This window comes from Varanus komodoensis, unplaced genomic scaffold, assembly GCF_004798865.1.
Source record: "Varanus komodoensis strain SLA01 unplaced genomic scaffold, ASM479886v1 scaffold36, whole genome shotgun sequence".
Lineage (NCBI taxonomy): Eukaryota > Metazoa > Chordata > Lepidosauria > Squamata > Varanidae > Varanus > Varanus komodoensis.
Genome location: NW_025335873.1, coordinates 2,180,847 through 2,198,784, shown reverse-complemented (window position 1 = coordinate 2,198,784; position 17,938 = coordinate 2,180,847). Strand labels below are relative to the sequence as shown.

Genomic DNA, 17,938 nt, shown 5'->3' with positions numbered 1-17,938 from the left:
AGTCCAGCTTAGAGAAGTTTCCTTGGAAGTCAGAATCCCCGAGTGTTCGGTAGGACTTGGCCTGCAGCTGCACCGTGTTTGTAACTGATATTCCGATAAAGAATTCCAGTGTGAGACCTACTTATTTTTCAGATGAGGGAGAGTGTGTGTATTCAGTTTCCTTGAATAGAGCCGAACAGATGCTAGTGAAATGCATGCCAAAATTCTCTTTTTGAGTCAATGTGTCCTTTATATTCCAAGGGATTAAGTTAAAAAGAAGACTTTGCGTTAGCACAAACGCACAGCGAGATGTCTCCTTTTCCACCCAGCACTTATTGCTGTCAGGAAGATTAACAAAAACACTTCCCATATTTGGGACTTTTAAAACATACAGTGAGATTTGTATTCCAGTGCCGTTGCCTGCATTTCTTCTTCTTTTCTTTCTCTCTTTTACAAGAAGTCCCCCAACTATTCATGGTTAATTTACTTTTATACTTTCCACCCAGCTTCTGGAAAGTTCCTCGTTCTCATTTCATCATTAGATAGTAATTAGTATTCAAGGGAAATTGGTCTTAATATATTAAAATTGGTTAAGTGCCTTTAGACCTGTACCAAAGCCAATGTCTTATTGGAAAATGTAATTGGGGATGCTGTGTATGTAATTAATTGAATTACAATTAAGAACTTTCATTAAGCAATATACTAGTACATTAAAGTAATAACAGAATGTTTTCGTGGCAGCGGGGCTGCAGAGCAGTTAACCTCGTAGTGTTGTTTTCCTGGGAAAGGAGGAGATGTTCCTTCTCTGATGCTGGAAGTTCCAAAGCCGAAGCTGCTTCCCAACGGATGCCCAAGCGCCCCTTTCCTGGCCCAGCCAGGAAAATGGCGCTGCCTCGGATAACCCTTGTTGCCTGCTCAGTGCAAGTGGCCTTGTGAGGATCCATGGTGGGGGAGGGAGGGAGGACCATGCGGTCCAGCAGCGCAAAGCCTCTTCCATCTTGGGGGCCAGTCTCCATTTTGGGTCTGCCTCCTAGTGGCAGGTGAGGACAAAAGCAACGGGCAGGGAGAAATGATGCCAGCAGAGGTTGGGCCCAAGCTCTTTCTGCCCATGGGAGAAACATTCCAGCAGGAAGGATCGGCCATCCGAAAGAAGGGCATGGGCCTTCCGTGGATCCCCCAAGGGCCAGGTTTGGCTCCCAGGCCAGGGACAAGCCCCACTTCCGAGCTCCTTGGAGAAGGGTGGGGGAAATGCATCCTCTCCCTCCCATCCTCCAGAACCTTCAGGAGAGCAGCGCCCATCGCTGTCCCAGAGTCATCCCCACAAAAGCCCCATGAGGTGGGGCGGGCTGAGGCGCCCAACCGGCTGATCGTCGGCCAGCGAGCTGCATGGCCAAGTGAGGCTCTCAGCCCTGGCCCAGTAAGCAGAGCTCACGGCGGGAGTGGGGAGTCTCTCCCACTAAGCTAAAACCCTCCCAGTGCTCTCACAAGAGGGCAGCCGCTTCCCCGAGCCCCTCCCAGGAACCGCTGGCGAGTCCACAATCGTAGCCGCTTTAGAGAGTAGGCAGGTCCGTTGTGCACACCAAAGAGAAGCCGGCCTCACAGGGGGATCCCTGCTAGGAAAGCCCATGCGGGACCCTCAGCCGAGGGACCCAGCAGGCAGCTGGCCACCGGCGGAGTTTGGGGTTCCAGGGGGCATGCAGGGTGGCGGGAAATCCGCCCCCTTCTCCTGAGCATGGGAAGGGGGCTTCTCTGCCCCAGACCTTGGAGAGCCCCTGGCAGGGCCTCCCCCAAACTAGTGCTTTCTGGGTGTTTGGGATTACAGCTCCCAGCATCCAGGAGCACTGGCCATGCTGGCTGAAGTTAGTAGGGGTTGCAGTCCAAAACCTTCGCAGGGCATCGGGTTGGGGCAGGCTGCCTGGCCAGGTGGAATAATGCCCCATTATACCAGTGCCCCTTGCAGGGGGGGCAGGGGAGCATCTAGAGGGCGTGCTTTCTGTTTTGGAAGGCGAACAAAATTACCAGCCTGTGCTGCCGAAAACCATAACACCCTTTTCCATCCCCTTTCCGCCTAAATGGTGCTGGATGTAAGGGCAGAACGAGTCACTTTTCACGTGAAAGGACACGTGAGCGCAGTTTTGCTGCTGAAAAAGGAGTCCCTGGGTTAAGCACGCCCTCAGAGGTCCTGGCTGTGCGTTGCTCACCCCTCTTTGGCACCCGGGCTCGGGGCAGAAGCGCAGCAGCGGAAACAGAGTCGATTCCACAAGCCTGAAACTTCCTCACACCCCACTGGCAGGAATTTGGTCCGAAAATGCTCTTGAAATAATCTGGAGGCAGTTTGCAGTTGCTGCTGGGGAGGGTGGGGGTGAGTGCCATCGGCTCTGAACTCTTCCCGAGACCCTCCCGCTTCCCACCATAGTCTCTTTGCCACTTGCACTGAAACGGCACGCCGGCGCCTGGTGTTGGCCGGTGGCACTTCCTTGGGATGCTCACGCCGCTGCTCCCGACAAACCAGCTGCTCCTGCCAACACCACGCCTCAGCCGCTGCTTTGAGCCCCGCATTTTCTCTCGCAAGCCACCTTTCTGCTAATTTTGTTCTTGGCGGGTGCTACTTTCGTGGGCTCCAGCCCTCGACTCGGCTGCTGGAGCGTCAACTTCTGTTTATGCCGTTTAAAGGGTCCACCTGTGTCTCGTCGCCTTTCCTGCTCCAGACTGTACAGACGGGGAACAAGCTCTTGATCTCCATTCTTTCCAACGTCTCATTTTTCCAGTCTGCCTTTCAGTTCCTCCCTCCCAAACTTTGGTTTTGTTTTAAGCACATATGAATATCTGAATGCATTTTAGCACGCATTTCTCTCCTGCGTGCAGTTTTGTATGTCATCTCACCCAGTCCTACTCAATGCAGGTTTGAATGTTATTTTCAATAATATTTGTATACCTTTGTGATTTTTTTAAAAAGTGGACATCTGTATTGGGGAATCGGAAGAAGTTGTGAATGTCAGAGGATGGCTGCGTGTTGGTTCCCACACTGTGAGGACTTGGGACCAGTCACCCTCCCCTGTGTTGCTGGATTGCAAATCCCAACATGCTGGCTGGGGAAGGTGAGAGTCGCTGTCCAACAGCCTCCGGAGGACCAAACGTTCCTTTGACGCATCAGCTCGAAGGTGCAGAATGAGGTGTGTGGGCATTAAAATGTGACCCCAACACATTTCTCCCTCCCTCCTGCTGGGCGATGGAGAGTTATGTTTGCGCCTCTGATGTTGCTGCAGAGCCTGCTGATGCCATTTTTATCCCAGCCTTCCTTCCTAAGTGTCCATGGCAGCGTGTGTGGGATCGCAACGAGTTGTTGAGCAGAGAGGGAGTGTCTGGACGGCCCAGCACCATCCAGGGACTCTCTGTCGGCCCCAGTCCATCACTGGTGGGTGCATTTGCTGGCTGCTGGGCGAAAGGTCGGGATTCTGGCTGGCTTTCCAGGGGTTGCTCAAGGAGCCAATGTGGAGCTGTCAGCCTCTCACTCTGGAGGCCTCGGTGCCTTCCATATATGCTAGGGCTGCAGCGTTTGGTCAATGAATGGGTACAGATGAATCCATTTTTATTTTCCCCTTGCGAGGAGCCCAAGGCAGGTTTCATGGTTCTCGTCTCCATTTTGATCCTCACAACAGCCCTGTGAGGCAGGTTAGGCTGGGTGGCCATCAGTGGCCTGCAGCCCCCCCCCCCCCCCAACATCCGTGAGCTTAAGAGATGAGCCAGGAGTTCCAGCCAAGCACTCCAGCCCGCGCTGTTTGCCCTTTCCTCAGTAATGCTCCATCTGCCCGGACCTGGGGCAAGCTGGCCTCCCACCCGCTTGCCCAGCTGGCTGAGAGGCGGGGAAGAGGTCAGCAGTGGGCCTCCCGCTTCCCCTGCGCCCCACCATCCTCGTGGTCCAGTCCAGGCAGAAAGGCGGCCCAACGAGCAGGTCCCAGCAGAGAGGAGGAGCCGCATCAGGGCGGGGGGGCACCATGCCTAGCCTGGCCAGCAGCCCCACCCAAGACAGGGCCAGCCTGCTGCAAGAGCCATGATGAGGCATGGCTTGCCCTGAGCCCCATATCTGACGCCCTGAGCCCCTTCTGTGGGTGCTGCCGGGCCAGAGGCACTTGGGGGGGCGGGTTGGGAAAGGCCCCTTAAAGGCGCAGTGGCGGAGCCTGGCCATGTGACAGGGCTGCGTGGGCAGCCGGGAAAGCTTGCGGTGCGAGTCCGGAGCAGGGCCGGGGCGAGTGTCGCACCGACCCCAGAGGAGCCGTAAGCATCCATCTCGGTCCTGCTCACAGGTGGGAGGGAGCCCGCCATTCCGAAGCGGAAAGCAAGTCGGACGCGTCTCATTTCCTTTACGGAGCCAGAGGCCCTCATGGACTCGGCGTGGCGCGGTGTCGGGGCGTGACATTGTGCCGAGGGGGCCACCCGCCACCGTCTTTGCATCTCAGCTGAGCCCTTTGCGTTCCCTCTCGAGCAGGGTGAGGCGCCATTTCTCCGAGTGCTTCCTCTCCTCTCCTCTCCTCCCCACCCAGCTCCAGCCCCTGATGCTGTCCCCACCGTTGTCCAGGGAAGCCGCAGGCTCCGCAGGGACGCCCGGCTGCAACCCGTGCAGGCCAGTGAGCATCGGCGCCAGCAAAGCGCCGCCCTGCCGTTGGGGGAGAGGCTGGCCCAGCAGGGCTGGCCCTCCCCTGAGGGAGAGCGGGGAGCCACCTCGGGCGGCAGGTGCCCTGAAACTGGCGGCGAGGTGCAGGAGGGCTGCGGGCGCGTCACACCCCGTCCCCTGTGCCGCCGGAGCCAGCCTGCGGCCCCGGCTCTTGTGCGACCCCGCTGCGGGGCCGCCGGCTTTTGTCCCCAGGGCGTGGGGGGAGGCCACCTCCCTGGGGGTCTCAGGCAGCGATGTGCCTGGGGGGCTCCCTGGTGTCCGGGCAGCTCCCTGGAAAAGAGGGATCCGAGCCCCCGGCGGAAGTGCCACTGGCATGGCAGCAGCATGCGGAGGAGAACCTCCTTGGCCGGCCTGGGGGTGGCGCTGCCGTGCGAAGCGGGGGAGGGTCACTCCCCGGCAGGGTGGGAACGTGGGCCAGGTTGCCCCCTGCGTGGGGGGCGGTGTCAGCAGGGGCTGTGGGTGGGGGCTGCCTGTTGCAGGCAAGCCAACTCGTCCAGCGGTAGTCAAGCGATCCCATAAGGGATGTGTTGATCCCTGGGGGGCTGGCTCCCTTTGCGGGGGGTATTGGAGCCCGGCTGACGCTGCACGGGGAAGAGAAGCTGGACGGGTGGAGGGGCGCTGAGAGGCCCCCTGTGGCCCAGTGAGGGGCACCCCTTGGGCCGGCCCCTCCGCAGCCGCGTTGCTGCCCCTTTGTGGTGGGCTGCCTCCAGCCGAAGAGGCGAGGGACGACTCCCACCCTCCCGGGCAGCCCTCCTGTGTGCGGGAAGGGCTTTCAGCTGTCCCTGGCTTCTTTCCCCCCGCCTGCTGACTGCCCCACAGGCCCCACTCCGGCACGTCCTTCCCGTGTGTCCCGGCTCCATGCCAGGGGGCTGTGTCCAGCCCCATTGCTGTTCCGCATTTCCCGTGCTCCTCTTGGCCCAGCAAATCTCCATCTCGGGCTCTTCCCTTTCACGGCGGCTTGTCCGGCATCCTGCCTGGCCCCCAAAGGCGCCTCTGCTGATGCCGTGCTAGGCACAGCCTGGTTTGGTTTTCCGGCCCTGTGCTCCAAGGCGTGCGGGGGGCTGGCTCCAGGCTCGCCGTGATGCTCTACAGTGTTGCCCACCGGGCCAATACTCCGGGGCATTCTGGGAAGTTTCAAAGGTGGCTGAAACCGGGCGCTTGGCACCTGGCACCGTAGCCGGTCCGGGCGGAGACGGGTAGGCAGCGGAGGACGCCTTGCCCAGGGCGTTCCCACCCCCCGCCCCCCGTGTCAGCCACGCTGCTCTCCCTCCCCACGGCCTGGCTCTGCTCCCTTGTGGGGAAGGGCCGTGGTGGATGCCTCCACCCACCCACCCACCCACCCACGCACGGTGCACTGTGATAATGGAGAAAACCAAATCCCAGCCAGTTGTGAAGGGCTGCAGGGCAACCCGGCTGGCTCCCTCCCACCTTCGGGGTGGCTTGGCAGTTTGCAATATCAATTTACGCACCCGGGGATTAGAAGGTCAGAGAGCTTAGAGGCATTACTGCTTTTGAGCCGGTTCCAATAACGTAAAGTCTTGCGCAGAATTAATGTGTAAAAATTGACAAGCCACGTCCCTGTTTTTACTGCCGCTTTTCAGGGCTTCTCTGCTAAAATCCCATCTTCCCATTTATTAAAAAAAATAATTTTCAGTGAAAAAAAATGTTTTCATTAATCTCTCATGGCAAAATTTAAGGCTGCGAAACTGGCAGTTGTTTCGGCTTTTAGGACTACATTAGCTGGCATATTAAACAAAATGTGTCACTCTCACAGTATCTTCTGCAAGAAGCTAAATCAATTTTCTGAGCCATATCCACGCACCACTTTATCTAAAAGCATCTGAATTATCATTTACAGCTAAGATGCTTTATTAGCAGCTGGCATCGAAATTGCTCTGCGGGGAAAAAAATCGCGTGTCATGTTATAGTAATTTTTAAATCGGTGTTAATCCAACATCGTAAAAAAGTTGAACTTTTTTTTTTCATAATTGGCATTTTGGCTTAATGAGATGTTATCTTCTTCCTCTCCCCCTTTGCCCCCCACCTTGGGAAGCCGGCTCAGCGACAGCAAGGAGAACCCAGTGAAGTAAATAATCTCCGTGGTCCCCGGTACAGAATTATGAAGATATTTACTGAGCAAGACCCATGCCCGTCCTTAACAGAAGGCGCACGGGCGCTGGCTTTTGCTGGGAGGATGCCCAGAGGGGTGGGCCGAACCGTTGCGTGCAGCTGGAGATCCACAGCGGCGGCTGCTGGAACGGCGGAGGCCTGTCTCCGTTTGCCGAAGCTCAGCCTGCGGGCAGTCGCGTGGCGAGACCTCTGTGTCAGCCCAGCGCCTGACGATTCTCGCCAGCTCACGGAAGGGGGCACCGTCCCCCCTCCGCAACCGCCATCCCCAGCCCGGGGGCCTCGAGGATTTGCCGGCCGAGGCCAAGAAAGGGGAGTCGCTGGGCAGTATCCCCCTTCTGCGAGCTGCAGAGTTCTCTGGACATTCTGGGGAGTGGGAATGCAGCCGGCGCCAGGGCTTCCTGGCCAGCCACCCTGGCCGTGGGCCTGCTGGAGTGGGGCCGGGGCCCTCTCAGTCTCTCTGGACTCAAATTCCCATCACCCTCGGCCAGTATGGCCCGAGATCAGAGGTGATAGGTTCTCTCTTATTAACATCATGATTGTTAATAATACAAATACATGGCTAACAAGGAGTAGGATAAAGGAGGCCGCTGATGCCTAGATTCTCTGCTATTGTTGTTATTTTTAATTAGATTTAGATCCTAATATTTATTCATTTGACTTCTCCTTAACTCAAAGCAGCTTATACCATTCTGGTGCTGCTGCTCTCTTATCCCACCGTAGCAACAACCCTGCAAGGTAGGCTGGGCCAAGAGTCTGTGACTGGCCCCAGGTCTCCCACTTGGCTCCATGACCAAGTGGGGACTAGAACCCGGGTCGCCTGAGTCCCAGCCCCACACGCTTAACCACTACACCGCACTGGCTCTCTTTCACGCTTCTCATTTTATTTGATTGTTCGGTTTGTTTTCACTGTTATCGTAAGTTATCCTGTCAGCTCATTTTCTTTTTATGAACGTTGAAAACTATTTTCAATAAATAGGCATGCCCGTGTGACTGATGAGTGCATCAGTCGGAATCCTCTCTAATTTCACTGAACTCAGGTTGCACCAAAGCACTCAGTCCAATCAGATCCTCCGAGATCCAAACAGAGCTTGATTTCATTTCCACCCCAAGTACACCTGCTCATCTGCTTCACAGTTCTGCTCATGGCTTCGGCTTCTTTGGGTCTCCAGCAGGGTGCCCACAGGCTCCAGAGCTCCCCCAGGCCCCCCAGGCTCTCATCCCCCCGATTTTCACTGGATTTGTCAAGATGTTGTTTTTCAGACTTGGAGCAGCCGCCTCTGCCGAGGCGCCAAAGAACGCTCCTACATTGCACAGCTCAGCTCGGCACCGAACTCTGCCATGTACCTGGGTCCTTGGCCCCGTGGCTCCCAGTTCGCCTTCTAGGAAGGAGGTGCCTCATGACCGTTCCTGCCCCCTATCACAGCCATTTTAGGACTGGCAGCCATTTTGTGAGAGCGCCCACAACACTGTCTGAACCCTCCCAGTGTGAGGAACATTGTCGACTCATGCTTTAGTTGCAGTCTCTTGACCTTTTTTCCCTGTGGTCATCTTCTTTTTGGCCTAGGTTCAAGAGGAGAGGAGGTCTCCGAGGAGGATCCGCAGATCGACATCGCGACGGTTCAAGACATGCTCAGCAGCCATCATTATAAGACCTTCAAAGTCAGTGTGATCCACAGGCTTCGGTTCACGACGGATGTCCAGTTAGGTAAGTCCACCTGCACACCCCCTGCCCATGGGGACGAGTGCCCGCCCTTTCCCACAGCCTTCCCGCTTCCCAGTGCCTTCCACACAGGGCACTGGTGTGAGCTGTGCTTGGAAGGATTCCCTGGCACCAAGTCACCCATGGCCGCGTGGGACTCGAACCCAGATCTCCTGGGTCTCTGTCCAGCAATTTCACCTCTGGGCTGGCATTTCCATCCCCAGCCAAGCTGGGACTGCCGCATTGGAAGACTTAAACGTCTGGAAGGCACCAGCTTACCCGAAGGCTACAGCAGGGATGCCCTATTTTATCGAGAACATAAACCCTCACCGCCCCTTTGTACTTATCTTCCCAGTTTCCTGGTAAATTGTTGGGTTTCAGGTACAGCTGAAGGCACCTTGCAAAAAGGTGACAGCTGAAATCTCAGTCTGAATAATTTGCAGAATCCAGACCGGTTGCAGAATCCATCTGCCTATTTTAGTCAAATCTTTCCTTTATTTGGGAGTTTAGCCGGCACCTTCTCCAGGGCTGAGCTGATGCCAGCGCAAGGCAGATTTATTTCCCAGAAAGTTACATCCACTTGGAGGCTTTCTTTTATTTCTTATTTTTCTCCTTTCTGTTTTTTATTGCACTGTCTTGTTAGGGAAGGATTTATATGCTGGTGCTGACGGAGGGCAGCGTTCGGCGTGTTTTCTGCTCTTGAGCAAACTATCTGGGGTGATAGTTTCCTTCCAGGGAAGTTTGACTCACTTGTATCTGGAAGCTGTCAGAAATAAGAGCCTGAAAAGGTCGTGACAGATCACTAAAGATAAATGGCGAACACAGAGAGACTGTTCGGAGAGACAAATAGCTGCTTCAGAGTGAAGGGACAAAACCTTGCCCAGCCGTGGAGGGGCCATCGCGCGGTTTATCTCTCCCCCAACTTCCATCTTTAAACCTTCATGTGTGTTAACTCTGCCGCTCTCCTTTGTGATGGGTTTATGAAAGAAGCCCCATCCTAGCCATTAACCCTTCCCCGCGCGCGTGCACCTGAAGCTTTAAGAGGCCGTTCTGGCAGGCCCGTTCCTCTCCCGCAGGGACAGGAGTTGGATGTTGGTGCTGCAGGCCCTGCGCCCAAAAACCCGAGTCAGAATCGCTGCAGGTTCTCCCCGCTTCGCCATTCGTGTCTGGGAACGATCCCGCAGGGGATTTGCACACGGACGCAGCCGGCACAGGGCCTCCCTCAGAGTATCGGGGTGTCCTTCCACCACTCCCACACACGCACCTCGACCCAGTTCATGGTTTTCTTTTCTGCCTGGCACTTTGCATCCCACAGTTCCCTGAGCGTTCACCGTCCTCACTGGGCTGTTTCTTCGGCAGCAGGAAAGAGGCACGGTATACCTCTGCAAAACTTGGGATTCCCCCACACGTTCCGTGGCCTCCATTTTGTTCTCGCTTGTCCCCGTTTTGTCCCCTGCCCTTTGGCGTGCAACTCCTGCACGGGCTCCGGAGGGGATGGGGTGCGGGGGCGTGGCCAGTGACACCTGGATGCGCATCTTTCCCAGTCCTGCTGCTGCCTCACAGTCTGTGCAGCGTCTCCCGTGTGTTTGGTGCCGCCCCCCAGAGCTGCTGCATGGTTCTGCACCCGCCGTTCTGCCCAGACGGCTCCTTGTGGTTCTCCCCTGTGGCAGCCGGGTCCTTTCCAAATACTCTGGGGGGCAGCTCGCATCCCCCCGGCAGTGGCTCCTGCTCCCGGGCCGCACAGGCCCAGGCACCCGGCGATCGGGAAACAGGCCTCACGCTTCCAAGCCTCGGCATGTGCCGTGGGAGCACTTCCTCCACCGTTTCTCCTATGTGCAGGCTCCTTGGGGCAGGGCACTGAATGAGGCTGCCGCCCGGATGGGGCGCAGGTGACAGGAGAGGGTTGTGCGGATGCTTCAGAGCAGAGCAAAAGCCGCCGTTGCTTCTGCGCGGCCTGCAACCCGGCGCATCAAATGCCAAGCCGGGGGTGGGGACGGCGGCCACGGTGCGAGAGCAGGGACCGCGCTGACAAAGGACGCAGTCCCGCGGAGGCGCGTGTGAGCGAGCAGGTGCGGGCGATGCAGCGATACGGGCGTAATGGATGGGGGTGCACGGCAACAATTTGCAGATAAAAATAATAGGAAGTTTAAAGTGCGTTTTACATGATAAAAGGAAGATGAAAGGGGGTGCAGAAAGGGGAGGCTGCTACATCCGAGATAGCTCGGCCTCTCTCTCTCGCGCGCGCGCGCGAAGTAGCCTCCGCAGGAAAAGATTGATGCAACAAGAAGTGACCTTGGCTGGGAGCAGGAGCCGGTGATGTATGTATGAGCATCCCTCGGCTAAATGGACCCAGATTTGTAGTGCTAATATACATGGAAGCCCAGAACCAGGCTCAGGATGGCAATAAATCAACAGCCACTTTGGGTGTCATTTCTGGTTTATATTCCACTATTGTTCTATCACTTTAATTCATGTCACTATCATCTGTTCATCTGGAACAGTTTTATATAATTTTCCAGTGGAGTTACCTGACAAATCCTATCAAATTAACACGGGTACATTAACAATATTGACTCCGCTGTTGTGAATTCTTGGAGTAGCACCGAATGAAATGTATTTTCGTTTTCCTTTCTTCTCTACCGTAGTCTTTTTGTGAAGGGAAGAAAAGACCCACAGGGGCAATTTGTATTTGTTTTTAATCTATGGAAGGTGGGGGAGCGATCTGGTTTATTTCCATTACAAAGGTTTTGTGTGTTTTCATTCCGCGCCGCCCGTCTTGGGCCTCTGCCGAGCAAAATGGCAAAGAAGTTTTTAACGTCAGGGCAACAGCTGCTGGTAATATTTTCAGAGGAGCGATATGTAGATTTTGGACAGCTAACGATCAGGCTGCCTAGAGTGAAATGTTCTAATAAAGAAGCTCTCTCCTGATGGAGAACCGGGCTTTCTCGTGTGATCTCTGCGCTCCTGGCCTCCTTTCTGCGCTGTCGACACGGCACGTAATTGAAATATGGTATCTCAGGTGGGTGGGTGCCGTGTGACAAATTGTGCCGCTTGATTAATTGAAATGCGCGCCTTTGCTCGCTGCCTCCGCCGCAGTGGTCAGCCTCCAAATGAGAGTTATGCTACATTTGGTGCCCGCAGGAGCTTAAGGTTAACACAATGTGCACGCAGGTCACCTGCTCGCCGTGCCTCCAGCTTCCCTTCGTCTGGCGGCGGCTGTTGCGAACCAGCGGGCTTGAGGGAGTGGGTTGCCGGGGGCTGCGGTGGCTGGTGCTTCTTCGATCCCAGGGTGCCTCCCGGCCCCAGCTTGGACTGAGCATGTCTCAGACCCAACTTGCAGGGGTGGGCTCCACCTGAGCAGGCCAGCCAGCCAGCAGTGGAAATCACGTGCCATCTCCAGAGCCGAGAAGGAAGAAAGGGGCCACCCTGGCCCTCAGGACCAAGCAGCCACCCGTGGTGTGCTGCTTGGTGCCGTCCAGTAATTCTAGCAGTCCTCCAGGCCGTCCTGTCCTCCACCGTCCCCCGGAGTCCACTTAAGCTCACACCCACCGCCCCAGTGACTCCATCCGGCCACCTCATCCTCTGCCGTCCCCTTCTTCTCTTGCCATCAGTCGTTCCCAGCATCAGGCTCTTCTCCAGGGAGTCCTTCCTTCTCATTAGGTGGCCAAAGTATCTGAGCTTCATCTTCAGCATCTGGCCTTCTGAAGAGCAGTCGAGGTTGATCTCCTCTCGGACTGACCGGTTTGATCTCCTTGCGGTCCAGAGATTTTGAGGGATTTGGCTCCAGGCAAGGCCTTGAGCAAGATGCTCCCTTTTTCAGCTCAGAGGCTTTGGAGAGGGCAAAGCACTGCTCGGGGCAGGAACCAAGCCTCGCCTCAAGAACAGCCCTGATCCTCCCCACACCTCACAAGAGAGAGAAAGGTTTGGATTCATGGATGGCCATGGCATGAAGTGAAGGGAAGGAGCAGCTTCGGTGCACCCAGCCACGTCCCCCTCAGACACATGGAGCCGCCTCCTGCTGACCCTGCCCACTGGCCCAGCTGGGTCGGCATGTGCCGCCAGGAGCACTCCAGGGCCTCTGGAAGAGGCATCTCGCCTCACTTGCTGCTGAAGATCGGGCCAAGGCCTTTGCTCCGCCAAGGAGCCCTGCTTGCATGCGAGGGTTTCCCGGTTCAGTCCTCGGAATCTCCAGGTGGGGCTGGAGAGCCCGCTGGTCGGTCTGAGGCAGACCCCGAGTCCCTCAGCTTGCATTTAAAGCTTGCCCTGGACCAGCGATCCAGTGTCTGTGTGGAAGGCCTCTTGGCATTCAAGGAAATGGATGCCAGTCCATACAAGCCGCAAGGAGCACTGGTCCTGCAGAAAATGCAGGCTCCGTGGTTGGGCTGCTTAGAGTAGACCTGGAGCAAGCTGCACGGCCCCCGCAATCACCAGGACACCCCCAGCCCCCTTGCCTGGCCTCTGTGAAGGTTTTTCTTTAATATATTCCTGTTTTATCAGCAACTGGAATTGCTGCCAAATATTGTGCTGACATCGGCGGGTTCGAAGCAGTTGTCTGTACTCTCCTTGGGGCAGCTTCTTTGCCCTCTGGGAGTTGCCACGTCTCCCGTGGCAGCCATTTTGTGGGGGGACACAGGCGGTCTCTCTTCTCTAGAGTGGCCAGCGCCAGCATAAATTCAAAGGACCAGTTGAGGTCGTCTTTTGGATTTGGGGCCAGGGGAAGAAAATGGCTTTCCCAAATGGGTAACGTTTTATTTATTTTTAATAAGCTCACAAATTTTCTAGAATTCCTTGTTACGGGATAATTCTGAGGCAGTTGAATGGAACATCCTGTTACTGACCAAGCAGAACATGTGATAGGCGACCACAGAGAATCCGATAGAGGTGCCTTTTGATGGAGTCTGCTAACTGGACGTATAACTCCCTCCAGTTTCAAAATGAGGGGGATTATTGTTATCTGGCCAAACAACGCCAGCTATGAAGAAGAGGGAGTGCTTGGCAGGTCCCCAAGGTATGCAGAGATAGAAGAAGTCCTGGAGGAAGGAAAATGGAAAAACGGAAAGCAGGCCAATCCCAAACTCTGCCACAAAGGCTGGACACGGCTGGGTCTGTGTGCACGGCATCCTGGTTTCATCCCATTCCCTTCACCACCCCGACTGGCACACCGAAAGCTGTTGGAGATGTGACTTCCAGGGGCTCAGCCCCCCTTCGTTCCAGTGAGCAGAAGCCCCTTCCCTGGCATCCCCCAGCCAGCACTGAAACAAAAGGCAAACATGGAGGGCGGTCTTGCTCTGGAGCGCCAAAGCCCACAAAAGCTGTAAGCCGTCCCGAGGTATATATTCAGGACGGCATACAAAAGTTTTTAATAAATAATAAAATAAATAAAAGCAATGCAGTGCCTTGGAGGTGCCCGACAGGAAAAGGCTGTGCGTAGGTTCCCGGGCATGTATTAACCTTTCACTCTTGTTTTGTTTCTTTAAAAATTTCCCACATTCTGTGAGAAGCACCTTTTACAAAATGGAAGTACCATTTGCAAAACATCCCCAGGACGCCATCTCTTGCTCGGGTCACGGCATCAGCTCCACAGGCTGGAGAGATGGCTGCGTGTTCCAGTTCCTCCTTTGCTACCATATTAAAACAAAGCAAAACCAAAACCAAACTCTTGTCCAATAAATACTGCGGGTACAAAATGTATTTCTTCTGCAGAGAAGAAAGTAAAAGTGCTAATCCCTGGTGGGGACTGGAAGCCCCTATCAAATATGAAGCCAAACCATCTCTGAAGGAGGAGGATACATATTTCTATCAAACTTGGAATTCTTTTTATTATTGGCTAGAGAAACGGGACTATGCGTAGATCTGAATATGGCTATGGATTGTTATAAAAAAAATGGGGGGCTGACCCAGTATGTCCGATGTCTTTGATGACTGATCCTTTTAGTTTTTTAGTTTGTAGAAAATAATAATAATAAAATTTATTTAAGAAAAAAAAAAACGAATATGAAGCCAAACCAAATGTGACGGTCAGGGCTTTTCGGCAGGGTTGTCCCTATCTCAATAATTGTGTCTCCCCCTGTGAATTTGCCCAGGCACAGCAAACCAAGGGACTGTAAATGACAGGGCCTCCTTCGTGCTGGCACTCCAGATTTGGAGCGGCCTCCAGGGCAAGAGTGGCCTTTGCAGCCAGCAATGACCACTGGATTTTGTTTTTCCAGATCCTGTTTTTAACTGAGATTTGCTGCTGGTTTTCAACTTTTGATTGGTGTTTTTAGACTACAGAGTTGATGTAGTTTTTCACTGTTGCTTTTTTAGCTGTTACAGTTTTTAATCGTATATTATCTGTCTTTTCCCCCACATCACCAGGACCAATTGAGCATTTCTTTGGAAATGTTCAAAGAAACATTCCGAACCCTGTTCAGGGTTTTTGTTTTAGGTAGACCGAATCCTTTTGTCGTCGTTTTTGTTAAAAGGCGAGGAATGCCTTTCCTTTTCTGGCACTCTGCATGGGGGTAAAGCTCTGAATCAGGCCCATTGTGTATGAAGTAACTGGCACTTTTTCAAAGGAAGAGCCATGTTCATCTCTTGCAGCAAATTTGATTTTACCACAAGAACCTTAATGGGTTGTTTGTCATTTTTCACATTTTTATGTTTTTATATTCAATCAAATTTGCCAAATACTGGGGTGGTGGCCGATAGATTTAAAGCTTTCTTAATTCCATTTGTTTAGAATCTCACAGTATTATTAAAAAAAAATAAACAAAAGGACAGCGAAGGTTCTCTCTGCGTTTGCTTTCTTTTCTTTTTTTCCTTCCCCCCTTTTCCCCTTATTTTTTTGGGGTGGGGGGGATTTAAACAAAGAAAAAGCCTTCCCAGCTTGGTATTTTTAAATACTCCATATTCCTTTTGCCTATTTCAGTGTGACCTTGACCTATAACTCATGACCTGAAAATGTAATTACTTTTAAGTCTTCCCTGCACAGCTGCCACTATGAAAAAGTATATAGAGAGGTTTGGTCACTCATGTCAGAGGAGAAACCTTGTAATTGTAAGTTAAGCAATGAGATGCTGTCTATTTCTGCTCCGCACGGCAAGGTTGTTGCTTTGGAGGAGAAGCGGGAGAGGGGGGAACATAATGGAATCTGTTATAAATTACGAAACCTCTCCTATGTTGGATTAACTTCTTAGTTTGCTCCTTTGGCATCTTGGATGAGTGGAATGGCTCTTCAGATCTTTTTTTTTTCTTCTTAATTATTTTCTGGTCCCCCCCTTTTCTTTCTTTTTTGCTCACTCGCCAGTGAAATTCAGTGTGATGATCATGCAGCACCCCTTCTTCCGCTCACATGCCAGAGACTTGCAGCTGAGTTTTAACATGCAGTAACATTAGGACTCAGCATGTTTACCAGGCAGTCATAACCTCTGTGCGCCTTCCTTCTTGTCTCCACACCAGCTTCACATGTTACAGGAGCGGTACAGAAAGAAGCCATGGCAAAACTGGGGGGGGGGGGTGGCAGGGGGGCTATGTTGCCGTGCTCTCAGTATTGAGGGGGAGGCCCTTTATACATGTTCAGAGGCGCTGTTTATTGGTTGGTTGGCTGGTTGGAGTGAGTTGCTGATTCCAGTTTGAACCCTTCCTGTGTAATCACGCTAGGGCTTGGAGACCAGGGGGCAGCTTGGACCGCGGGAAGTTCCTCTTCGTCACCAAAAGTGCCTTCCAGCAAATGCAAGAGATGCTTCAGTCCTTAGCGTTTTTCTGGTATTCATAATGGGCAAGCGGTCATACCAAGACAGACAGACAGACAGATGTTTGTGCCAGGGGTGTAAGTTACCCTCCTTATTCGAAGACTTGCTGCTGGGTTGTGGCTTCTTACGCCTTTGATTTCCTCTGGCTGTGCAGGTATTTCAGGAGACAAGGTAGAAGTGGATCCCGTGACAAATCAGAAAGGCAGCACCAAGTTCTGGATTAAGCAGAAGCCCATCTCCATCGACTGTGAGCTGCTGTGCACCTGCGACCTTGTGGAAGAAAAGAGCCCAAGTAAGCATCCCACCTCTCTTTCCACACTTGCTTCTCTTCCCAGACCGCCCCCCTCCCCGCCGCACAAGGAGCCAAATTCCAGGAAGCAGAGTCTCCCCCCATGCCTTCCTCGTAGTGGCTGAACTCCGCCTGCCAAACGCCAGCCCCGATAAGGTCTGGAAGTTCGGGCTCATGCTTTGCTGGCTCTCCAACAGCTACAGATCCCATGTTGCCCGGGGCTGGGAGAGGGGCCCTGGGACAAGACCATTCAGCGGCTAGCAGGCCTTCTTCTTCGTCCTGTGTTGCACCACAGCACCTCTGCTGGGCAAATGTTGAATCGCATCCCAGAATCCCCCAGGAGGGATGCGCAAGCGAGCAGGCGAGCCCCCTGGGGGCCAAAGCACACATTCTGTAGCTCTCATTTCTGCTTTGAGGGCTGCCCCCTGGGATGTATTATTGGAAGGGGGGTGAGGGTGTTGCTCCTCTCTGCACCAGCAGCCTGGCCACAACTGCCCGCCCCAAGCAGGGTTCCTTGGGTAGGATCGAGATCCTTCCCCCGAGCCAAGAAAGCAGCGCTGGGATCCATTTTCACGGGGGTGCTGCACAAGCAGTACCGCCTTCCTTCCCGTGCACCACACCCCCAGTTCTGATCCGCATTCAGCTGAGTGTGACTTAGAATAAACACCAAACTCATGTTCTGGAGTCTTTCCAGAGTGCCTTTGGAAGTGTAAGAAGCGCCTCCAGACAAGGAAGCGTCAGAAAAAGGTTCACTTTTGTTGATCAGTGTATTTATTTCATGCATTTTCCCCTCTGCTCAGTGAGAGAACCTCCAGGAGTGGCTTGCATATAATCAGTAATTAAAAAAAAAAAAGTCAGCTTCTGCCTTCAGGCTTACCATCTAGAAAACCGTGACACTCGAGGGGAAAGGAATGGGGAGGGAAGAGGAAGCATCCCAGTCTTTCTCAGGCTGCTTCCCTGCTCCTCTCACTCAGTACCGGCTGCTTTGATTGAGTGGAGTAACTTGCAGCACTGGACGTGCATCCTCTGGGGGGGTGGCGGGCGGGGGGGGGGGAGGCAGGGAGAGGCAGATGCTCCAACTGATCGCAAGCAATGTACAAGCCTTGGCAGTTGTTCTGCAAGAAGGTGGCTAAGCACAGAGAGGACAGAGGTCTTCAGAGCTGAGACTAAGGGGAGGAAAATGGAGCAAGGCTGTATGCGTTGTGGTCCCAACCCCAAAGGCACTTTCTGTCTAGGTTCTCCTCTCCTGATACCGGATGGACAGTAGAAAGTCCTTCTTCACAATTCATTTCATTTTCAACTTGGAGAATTTCTCCCGTCTCAACTTTGATTGATCCCAAACACTGTGAATTCTTTGTTTTAAGTGTTGCATGAAAAAACATAAACATTTTTGTTTACATACCTCCTGATGAATGAAACGTAGAAACAGAGCGAGT

The 17,938-nt window shown here is 53.7% G+C and overlaps 1 protein-coding gene across 5 annotated transcripts in view; it reads left to right on the top strand.

The window, feature by feature from the left end:
- MAPKAP1 (MAPK associated protein 1) overlaps nucleotides 1–17,938 on the top strand; it is a 135,802-nt gene that overhangs the window by 97,928 nt on the left and 19,936 nt on the right. For all 5 annotated transcript variants that reach the window (XM_044439877.1, XM_044439881.1, XM_044439878.1 and 2 more), the window contains 2 exons: nucleotides 8,346–8,486; nucleotides 16,368–16,505. In XM_044439877.1, the coding sequence (XP_044295812.1) occupies nucleotides 8,346–8,486; nucleotides 16,368–16,505 (279 nt within the window). The remainder of the gene's footprint in view (nucleotides 1–8,345; nucleotides 8,487–16,367; nucleotides 16,506–17,938) is intronic.